The sequence below is a fragment of the Tamandua tetradactyla genome, chromosome 2 (genome assembly GCF_023851605.1).
Source record: "Tamandua tetradactyla isolate mTamTet1 chromosome 2, mTamTet1.pri, whole genome shotgun sequence".
Classification (NCBI taxonomy): domain Eukaryota; kingdom Metazoa; phylum Chordata; class Mammalia; order Pilosa; family Myrmecophagidae; genus Tamandua; species Tamandua tetradactyla.
The window spans coordinates 180,695,672-180,705,602 of record NC_135328.1 but is presented as its reverse complement, the minus strand read 5'-3'; the positions used below and the strand labels follow the sequence as shown (position 1 = coordinate 180,705,602).

Here is a 9,931-nt window from a genome sequence, read left to right as displayed (position 1 = left end):
CCCTATGCTGTAAAGACCAATGGGCGATAGCGGCAGTTGCGACGGTTGGATTTTGAAGGAGCCAATGAGTGCTCGGAGCGGAGGGTTCAAGAGGTATAGGCCAGAAGTGCTAAGTATCTGGAGCTTAGGGTGCGAAGCATTTGTGCCGAGGTGAGGGGTGCTGCGGCTGGGGGTGTTAGGCCGGGAGCGGCTGCAGCCGGGCGTACCCCTGATTGTGCGGGCCACCGGGAATGAAGGAGCTCCGCGCTGTCCTCTGAGTACTGTCGGCTTTCTTCCTCCAGGGCTTGGCCGGGACCAACTCCAAGGATCTCCCCTCCAGACGCACCCATGGCGCAGTTCGTGTTCGAGAGTGATCTGCACTCGCTGCTCCAGTTGGACACACCTATCCCCAATGCACCCCCTGCGCGCTGGCAGCGCAAAGCCAAGGACGCCACGGGGCCGGCCCCGTCACCCATGCGGGCGGCCAACCGATCCCACAGCGCCGGCCGGACCCCGGGCCGAACTCCAGGTCAGTGCGGTGCAGCGGGACACGGGGATGGAAAGGGAATGTCTGAAAACACCGTCATGCTTCATTTCCCAGACGCCTAGTTAGCCTGTTGGGCTTCTCTCTCCCCATCCTAGGCAAATCCAGTTCTAAAGCTCAGACCACTCCCAGCAAAGCTGGCGGTGACCGCTATATCCCCCATCGCAGTGCTTCTCAGATGGAGGTGGCCAGCTTCCTCCTGAGCAAGGAGAACCAGCCGGAAAACAGCCAGACACCCACTAAGAAGGTATTTGTCCCGAGGGACTCAGAACTGGGTACCCTTCTGTGCCCTTTGCATGATGCCTTACCTTACCATCAATCTTATATGCTAGGAACATCAGAAAGCCTGGGCCTTGAACCTCAACGGTTTCGATATGGAAGAAGCCAAGATCCTTCGGCTCAGTGGAAAACCCCAGAATGCCCCAGAAGGTAAGACCTAAAGGGGTGATTCTTGGAGGGAGGTGTCAGTCCATACCAGGGCTGCGGGGACATAGATGCCAGTCTGCTTTTTCCAGTTAAGACTGAGAGGAGGAGCTTAGTCTGCTTTCCCAGCTGGGGGGAGAGGAGAAGTCAATTCTCCCAGTTACTAAACCCACTCTATTGCAACAGGTTACCAGAACAGACTAAAGGTACTTTATAGCCAGAAGGCCACACCTGGCTCCAGCCGTAAGACCTGCCGATACATTCCTTCCCTGCCAGACCGTATCCTAGATGCCCCTGAAATCCGGAATGACTACTGTAAATGCAGCCTAATCCTTGCTTTGTGGATGGAGAAAGTGGGCTTGGGGACTAGGCAAACAATGAAGCTCATGCTTATCCCTCTTCCCCTCTGGTAGACCTGAACCTTGTGGATTGGAGCTCTGGGAATGTACTAGCTGTAGCACTGGACAACAGTGTATACTTGTGGAGTGCTAGCTCTGGTGACATCCTGCAACTGCTACAAATGGAGCAGCCTGGGGAATATATATCCTCTGTGGCCTGGATCAAAGAGGGCAACTACCTGGCTGTGGGCACCAGCAGTGCTGAGGTGCAGGTGAGATTTGTCCCTGCATTGCTTTTCTATTGCCCCCAGACTGAAGGGGGTTACCCAGCTAGAGGCTGTTAATTTTCATGTCCTAATCTCTGATCCTAGTTGTCTTCTCTCTGTCTAGCTATGGGATGTGCAACAGCAGAAACGGCTTCGAAACATGACCAGTCACTCTGCCCGAGTGGGCTCCCTTTGTTGGAACAGCTATATCCTATCCAGGTTAGTGGTGGACCCAAAGCTCCATGATTTTTGTACACCCTCTCCCTGATTTTGTACCCCTGGACTGAAGATGCTCTGGTCTGTTTGCATTTGGCACTGCTGTAGAACCTCTGATTCCCTTCTTCTCTCCATCAGTGGCTCACGCTCTGGTCACATCCACCACCATGATGTACGGGTAGCAGAACACCATGTGGCCACACTGAGTGGCCACAGCCAAGAAGTGTGTGGACTACGCTGGGCTCCAGATGGACGACATTTGGCTAGTGGTGGCAACGATAACTTGGTCAATGTGTGGCCTAGTGCTGCTGGAGAAGGTGGCTGGGCTCCCCTGCAGACATTCACCCAACATCAGGGGGCTGTCAAGGTGAGAATGGGGCTGGACAGAGGCCTCTGTAGACCCTCACCCAGAACCTGGGAACTGTCAAGAGACAGTGGGATAATGGGATTTGACCCCCATAACTCTTTGTCTATCCCAAGTACCTGCTGACTCTACCTTTATTCTGCCTAGGCTGTAGCTTGGTGTCCCTGGCAGTCCAATGTCTTGGCAACAGGAGGGGGCACCAGTGATCGACACATTCGTATCTGGAATGTCTGCTCTGGGACCTGTCTGAGTGCTGTGGATGCCCATTCCCAGGTAGTCTTTTACCTATTCCAGCCTCTTACTCCTCAGGTGTGATTCTTAATCTATATGGTCTTTCTTGGAGCCATGCCACACTAGTGGCTTCACCAACTCTGTACCCTGATGATTCCCAAGCTTCTCTCTAGTTCAGCTCTCACTCATGTGCTCCAGGCCTATAATTTCAATGATCAGTGGGATATTTCTTGCCCTTTGTCCTATAGGTACTACTACCTCAGCATGTCCCAAATTGAACTTGTCACTTGTCTCTTCCCCTTGCCTCTGAAATGTGTTCCTTCTTCTTCTCTTACACTGCTTTAGGATGGTACAAACTTAGAAATCTGAATGGCACAAACTTAGAAATCTGAAAAGCCTCTCAGAATCTTTCATCCTCCTCACCTAGTCATCAAGATATATAAATTTTTTATTCACATCTGACCCCTCCCCTTAGCTTCTTCCTAAAGTCTACTGCAATCACCTCCTCACTGGTTTTCCAGCATTGTCTTATGTGCTCCAATCTGTCCTTTACACTTGTGGTCTTTCTGAATTACGAATCTTTTACTATCCTCTTTAGATCCTGCAGTGGCTCCCAGTCCCAGCATAGAATCCAAATTCATTAGAATGATATTTCAGGCCCTTGCTAGGCCTCTTAAGGACCACTTCAGCTTTTTTCTTTCTACTCCCCGACTTGTGGCCTTTATACTAGACATGGGCTATGGAGCCAGAAGGGCTTGAGTTCAAATTCTGGCTTTGTCACCTACTAACTTAAATTGCATGTGGTCTTTGGTAACTTGCTGAACTTCCTTTTGCCTGATTCTTCTTCTGTAAAAAGGATAATTGTAACTTTCTTGAAGGTTTTTTTAAGAACTGTGATCATTCAATTCTGAGTCTGTAGCACCTGTCAGAGTGCTACCACTAGAATGGACTTAGTTCTGATTTGAGAAGCCTTGACTGAATGTTGTTCCCATGCTATCCCCTCTCCACAGGTGTGCTCCATCCTCTGGTCTCCCCACTACAAGGAGCTCATCTCTGGCCATGGCTTTGCCCAGAACCAGCTCGTTATTTGGAAGTACCCAACCATGGCCAAGGTGGCTGAACTCAAAGGTAGGTGCTAAGGGAAGAAGCTAGACACAAAAGGCCACAGACTGTGTGATTCCATTTATATGAAATGACAGAATAGCCAAATCCAAGGAGACAGACTAGATTAGTGGTTGCCAAAGATTTAGGGGAATAGGATAATGGAAAGTGACCAATAGGTTTAGAGTTTCTTTTGGGAGCAATGAAAATATTCTGGAACTGATAGCAGTTTTGTTGTACAACTTTATGAATATACTAAAAACCACTGAATTGTATACTTTAAAAAGATGAATTTTATGGGAAATTAATTATATCTCAATAAAGCTGTTATAAAAAACAAACCAGCAATGGTAGGTGGCCATCAAAATTGTAGGGCTGTGGGTATTCGCATTCATGTGCATTTTGCTCACTTTTTTCCTCCACATGCTCCAGGCCACACAGCCCGTGTCCTGAGTCTGACCATGAGCCCAGATGGGGCTACCGTGGCATCAGCAGCAGCAGATGAGACCCTACGGCTATGGCGCTGCTTTGAGTTGGACCCTGCACGGCGGCGAGAGCGAGAGAAGGCCAGTGCAACCAAAAGCAGCCTTATCCACCAAGGCATCCGTTGAGAACCAACTCTTCCTCTGTGGTTTTTTTTTTGTTTTTTTTTTTAATTTTCTAATAAAGTCATGTTTCCATTTCTTCTTACATGACCTATGTCTCACCAGCCTCTCCAGAGGCTTGTCTCTATTGTGATCAGAAAGCAACCCTTCTATCTGTAGACATGGCTAGCAGGCTTTGTACCCCACCTCTTCCATTCACATATGTACACACACAGCCTCAGTGGTTTTCTCTGTCACTTTTAATTAAGATATTAGAAAGCAGCCTCCACAGGCTTTATTTCCCAGGCCCCTTACCCACCCTGACCTTTGGCCAAGAAGCTACTGTTTCAGTGGAGAAAGAGGGAGCCTAGGTCCATAGTGACAGATTATTGCTGACCTCTTCAGTGTGAGAAAAAGGCCGTAAGACCCTGGTGGGGGCCAGCCCTGAGTAGCTTCTCCCCCAAGTTTAAGGCAAAGAGGGGGAAGTAAGTGTCCAGCCCTTTCAGCCCCCAGCTCTGAAGTGGTTGAGGGCAATGAGGCCACATTCCTGGAGCTGGATGGGAGAAGTGGGTAAGAAATAAAGGCAGTGGCCCCTGTGTACCAGCTGTGGGGAGAGGAGGGCCTGTCCCCTGCTCAGTCCTCACCACATAAGCCCTGGTCACAGGTGTAGGGGAGGACACTGATGAATGCTGCCCAAGGTGCAGTCCTGAGGCACTTAGGTGGGCGCCTAACTAGGCCATATTTTTTAGTTGGCCTTGACCTTGGTGGTTCCCAGGGCTCCATTTTGCTGTACTGCACGGGGCAGCCGCTTGCCCTTGGTGTAAGAGTGGTACCAAAAATTGGAAAACAACACGAAGAAGATTGTGCCATACATCCAGATGAGGTGGATGATGATGGGATACTGGTAGCCACAGCTAGGCATGAAGTAGTACTGGGAGATGTGTAGCGAGACTAGGACAAACTGGATCTAGAATGGAGAAAGGCAAGGATTGAGGGAACTGAGGACTGGAGGGGAAGAGGGGGTGAAGAGATGAAATGCTGAGTGGGAAGAGATGGGGTCAAAGGTGAGAGGGTGGATTAAGGTGGGATGAGGAATGTTGGGGGGTAGGGGTGGGGAGTTATAGGCTAGGCTCCTCACCAGCTGGATGGCTGTCATATGTTTTTTCCACCAAAGGTAGGGCTGAGCCACAGGGCCAAGGGCAGATAATCCATAGTACAGGTACATGATGACATGAACAGAGGAGTTTATCATGGCATGGAAAGAGCCCATTCCTCCTGTGAATGAACAATGAAACGGTCAGGAGAGTCACACCTCTGGTCCCCAGTGCCCACCCCTCTTTCCCTACTGGCCTTCACTACTCACCTGGGGCAATCTTTACCCCCCACCACCAGCTCCAAGGGAGCACTGAGTGATGGAAGACATGTAGGAAGGTCACCTGCCCATCTTTCTTCCGGAGAACAAAGATCACCTGAGATAAGAGTAGGAACAAGGGGTCAGAGCCAGGGTCTCTTCCCTTATCTCCCAAGTTTTCACATTTCATATAGCCACTCACCGTGTCCATCAATTCAATGAACTTGGAGAAGAGGAAGAGCCAAGCCACTCGAACCATCTGTAAGAAAAATCAGGGCAGCCTTAGGACCCCCATACTGCTCCAAGAGCCTCCCTAAACTGGGCCATAAGCCCAGGCCACCCCCATACTGTTTCTATCCCCCAAAGTTATTTATGAACTAGTCCCCATCCCCTACTTACCCTAAGTGCCTCAGGGTTGTTGGAATAGTCCACAGGGTCACAGCGCCAGGTGTAGGTACTCAGCCAACCAGACATCAAGAACTAGGAAAAGTGTGAGGATTAGACCACGAGAGAGCTGCCCTTTCCCCATATGCCTCCCCTTCTCTGGCTGCAAAAATGGATCTGAACCTCTCTGGCTCTAAGCTCAACCCCTTTCCCTGTTAGCAGAATAGCATAGGTATCCCAGGGGCCCACCTCATAGACAATGTAGAGTGAGAGTGCCACCAGTGAGAAGTTGTAGACAATCATGAAGCCGCGGAGCTGGAAAGGCTTTCGATTGGCCATGATGCGAGGCCCAAGTGAGAGAACGAAGTACACATAGGTCAAGAGGATGGAGGTCATTAGCAGAGGGGACCCCATTAGAGGGTAACCCTGGATCCGGGGATCTGTGAACAAGGGTCAAAAGTAGTCAGGAAGGGTCACAGGATTCAGAGTCCCCAGCAGGTCTACATACATGAGGTCAGGTCACAAAGGGTCAAGTGGTTCATAGAGACTCTCTATTCAGAGAAAGCCCTAGATCCAGGAATCCCAGGGAAGAAGAGAAGAAAGGGCTGGTGAATAGCATCTTACCTTCATGCTTTAGCATTTCCTGGAACAAGTTCACAACAGCCTCCATCCTGGCTAAAGACTCTGGGGAGGCATTGAAGATGAGTGTCAGACAGAGCCCAGTGCACACCCCATTCCACCCACCCCCTCTCATCTCCCACCCTGCGGCCAACAGAAGCAGGACACAGAACCAAATGAGACAACTCATACCTCATTACAGAAAGGACAGAAAAATAGCACGAGGAAGGAATTGCAGGGGCCTAGAGCTTGGTGGAGTATCTCCTCCCCACACATCCTGCCTGCCTGGGAAGTGCTGTTCCATTCTTTCCTCTCCATGCTTTACTCTTCTCTCCTCACCTTCTGCTTCTCTCCAGAGATATTTGCTTCCTGGCCTCCCTTCCCCTCTTCCTTCATGAGATAGCTCAATTTCTGGCTTCAAGATTCTCTTTTCCAGAGAGCCTTATCTCTTCACCAACAGTGAATTCATCTGCAGTATGAATCTCCTCTCCTTTCCTCATCAGGCTCTCACCTCTCCAGCCCTAGGTTTTTCTTCTCCCCAGGGTCTCTCACCTTCAACCTTTCCTTTCCTGTCTTCTCCTCTCCCCTCTCAGACTGTCACCTCCTGGGTCCCTCCTCTCCCCTGCTGGAACATTTATCCTCTGCCCTCTAGGAGCTCTTACCTTTGGCCTCTCCTCCTCTCTTCTCTGGCAGTCTCCTCTTGCTGAGACCTTCCTCTCCTGGAGCCTGGCTCCTTGAGACTCCTGCCCTGGCAGCTCCACCTGTCTGACTAGATCTGGCAGCAGCCCCGCCCTCCACCTGCCCCCGCTGAACTGCAAATGGGTGGAGGGTGGGTCCAGGCCACAGCTCAGTGCCGAGGAGAGCAAGACCCACCAGGATTGGGAAAGCCACATAAAGCCCCAGACTCATCACTCATTCACACTGGACCAACCAGACGAGCTAAGGGACTATCTGTCTGAGCCAGAAACCATCTCCGGCCCTGGGCCCGGCCCTTGCCTTGGCCCAAAAAGAACAACTGAAAATTCACACCCAGCATCCTCTCCTGACCAGTCACAAAGTCGCAGTTTCTCCTACTTCAGAATGGGTACAATCACCCTTCCCTCCCAGGGAGGGACAGGGAAGCCAGTAGCATGTGAGGAGGTGGGGAAACGGGGGAGCTCTCAGAAATCCTTCCCTCCCTCACGGAGGAGTCCTAAATGGGCTAGATTCCCTGTCCCTCAGGGCCTGCAGGAATGTTGAGGGATGATCATAGGGACACAAAAGCCTCTGCCCAACCAACTCCTCAGACCAAAAGAGACAGTCCCAGAGCGACAACGAATTCCCCACCCTGCCAGGGCATCAGGTGTTCTGAGAGCTTCCTGCATAGTTCCCTCTATCCAGAGAACCATCTATGCAGGTACTAAGTGACAATAGACCTGATACATCCAATAGAAAGTCTGTATATGTGCCTACACACTTCTAGAATGCCACTCACATACACTCACCTGGCACACATCTCGCAGATGTGCCAGCACACCTCCACATCATATCACTCTTCTCCAAATGTACACATGTTTCTTAAGACCTTCAGCTGCCTCCACAATGATCAGGCTCTGAATCCTCCCTGTCCATACACATGCACCTGCCTCTCGACTCCACAGTGACAAATTCACCAGTGGCCAGCTCACGTAGGTGCACACAGGGCCCACATACCTCCTGCTGGCAACAACTGCACTCTCACATACCTTCCACTTTCACAAACCCCTCTGGATTTTGACATGCATAGTTTCTTATACTCAGACCTGCTCCTAACTACATTTACACTGGCCAACTCATGCATAGATCCTCCACAGGTCCCACATTACCATACACAAACACATATGCTCACCTACAGGCCCATACCCACTTGAAGTGACACATGCAGGTTCACTCACACATATGTGAGTCATGGATATATGTGGTCACATACATAAACTCATTCAGCCCACTAAGCGGACATCAACTTAAGAGGTGAATGGACATAAACTCACATCTGGCCTTTGGTCCCTCATACAGATCTTTTTCCATGGATGCTAATCATCATTCATTCATTCACAATCTGAATTCTGTTGGTTGCCTATTCTATGGTAACGAGCTTAGGCATGTGCTCTAAGACACAGTTCCTCTCTGACACGTATGTTTGCCAGCACCTTATTTCTGTTTGTCTCTCAAGCACCATCACCCAAATTCCTCATCATACACACACACACACACAAACAAACACACACATATACCCTGGAGTTCAGGAGTGGCTCAAGGCTTCTGAGAAAGACCTATCCCCAAGCTTGGGAAAAATCTGGGTGTGTTTTTGGAGGGTAAGTCAACCCATCCCTTCCTTCCTTTAGGATGGATAGAAGGGATAAGAAGACAGGCATGGGAAGGAGGAAAGGAGCAGAGAAGAAGAAAATGTAGGGAGAGAGAGGGAGGGAGACGGGGGAAAACTATCAGAAGGTGGTGGAGGAAAGTCTATGTTTAAGCAAATAAGGGCCAGGGCCAGGGGCGGTAGGGGAAGGAGGTTGCTGGAGAGGCCCAGCCCCGGTAAACTGGGACCTCCCACCCAACTCTCCCCAGGAACAGCCTCACCCACAGTCTGGGCAAGGCAGGGCAGGGCTGGGCCAGCCAGGCAGGGCGCCCGGGCACATAGAGAGCTCATGGAAAGTCCAGACTCACCAGCAGGGTGGCCGGCGGGCAGTAGTGGAGAGCTTGGAGGGAGCAGAGCCAGAGAGAAGTCCCCAGGGCCAGCCTGCCTACCACTTCCTCATCTGCTGGGCCGACTTTCTGTCACCCGAGGGGGAGGGGGCAGGCCGGGTGGGGGGGCGCGTGCTGATTGGGCCGCCAGCCCAAAGGCAGGAGGGGCCGTCCAGCCCAGGCTCAGTTCGGCTCAGCTCTGCCAGAGGGGCGGGAGCAGGGGCGGGCCGCCAGATCCCGGGGCAGGAAGCACACCCAGCCCTGACTCCCCACCCTTTCCCTCCGCATCACTCAGCCCGCCTCAACCAGGTCGCAGCGTCCTGGCCTGTCACACATTGCTTCTCCTGACAGTCAGCCCCTGAATGGCCTCATTCTGGACTCTCTGGTGATTAATCCACCAGGATGACCAACATATCTCCCGTTTGTGGTGGGTCCAGGTTGGGACCCTGGGAAAGGTCCGAAGTTCAGCCCTTTTCTCAAGGAGCTCAATCTCTAATAGGGTAAAACCAGAGGGGTGGGAAGAAGGCAATGTAAGTATGCTAAGGGCTGATTTGGGATGGCAGTGGGGTTTCGGGGGAAGGTGCAGCCTTCTCCAGGAGTCTATAAACTTAGAGGAGCCACAGCATTAGGAGGTTGCTTAGAGGAATTCATGGAATGGAGGTGGGAGAATACAAGTGGCCTGGGGCAAAAATTAGTGAATCACTAGCTAAACTGGCCTTCAAGGTAGTGAAAGGGACAAAGGGAAATTGAAGCTGGTTGTGGCTGAATGTAGATAGGAGTTATTAAAGGCCAAATGAAACAGTTTGATTTTTGTTCTAAAAGCAGA

General features: G+C 51.0%; 2 protein-coding genes across 5 annotated transcripts; one reads left to right on the top strand and one right to left on the bottom strand.

The window, feature by feature from the left end:
- Positions 1-17: 17 nt before the first annotated feature.
- On the top strand, positions 18-4,157 carry CDC20 (cell division cycle 20). Of its 3 annotated transcripts, none has more exons than XM_077149982.1 (11): positions 18-93; positions 282-508; positions 622-770; positions 856-952; positions 1,133-1,261; positions 1,360-1,556; positions 1,675-1,769; positions 1,905-2,133; positions 2,278-2,403; positions 3,372-3,489; positions 3,895-4,157. In XM_077149982.1, exons 1-11 carry the CDS (start codon positions 20-22, stop codon positions 4,071-4,073), a joined length of 1,620 nt encoding a protein of 539 aa, XP_077006097.1. In that variant the 5' UTR covers positions 18-19; the 3' UTR covers positions 4,074-4,157. The 3 variants fall into 3 exon arrangements, with proteins under 3 accessions (XP_077006097.1, XP_077006096.1, XP_077006098.1); XM_077149981.1 differs by having other exon boundaries at positions 26-150; XM_077149983.1 differs by lacking the exon at positions 1,133-1,261 and having other exon boundaries at positions 26-150.
- A 131-nt stretch (positions 4,158-4,288) lies between these two features.
- ELOVL1 (ELOVL fatty acid elongase 1) lies at positions 4,289-9,354 on the bottom strand. 2 transcript variants are annotated; one of them, XM_077149991.1, is made up of 9 exons: positions 9,088-9,354; positions 7,062-7,211; positions 6,406-6,465; positions 6,031-6,221; positions 5,797-5,877; positions 5,600-5,656; positions 5,410-5,515; positions 5,185-5,321; positions 4,289-5,013 (listed from the first exon to the last, which is right to left on the bottom strand). In XM_077149991.1, exons 3-9 carry the CDS (start codon positions 6,449-6,451, stop codon positions 4,792-4,794), a joined length of 840 nt encoding a protein of 279 aa, XP_077006106.1. In that variant the 5' UTR covers positions 6,452-6,465; positions 7,062-7,211; positions 9,088-9,354; the 3' UTR covers positions 4,289-4,791. The 2 variants fall into 2 exon arrangements, with proteins under 2 accessions (XP_077006106.1, XP_077006105.1); XM_077149990.1 differs by lacking the exon at positions 7,062-7,211 and having other exon boundaries at positions 9,088-9,324.
- Between the last annotated feature and the right edge of the window lie 577 nt (positions 9,355-9,931).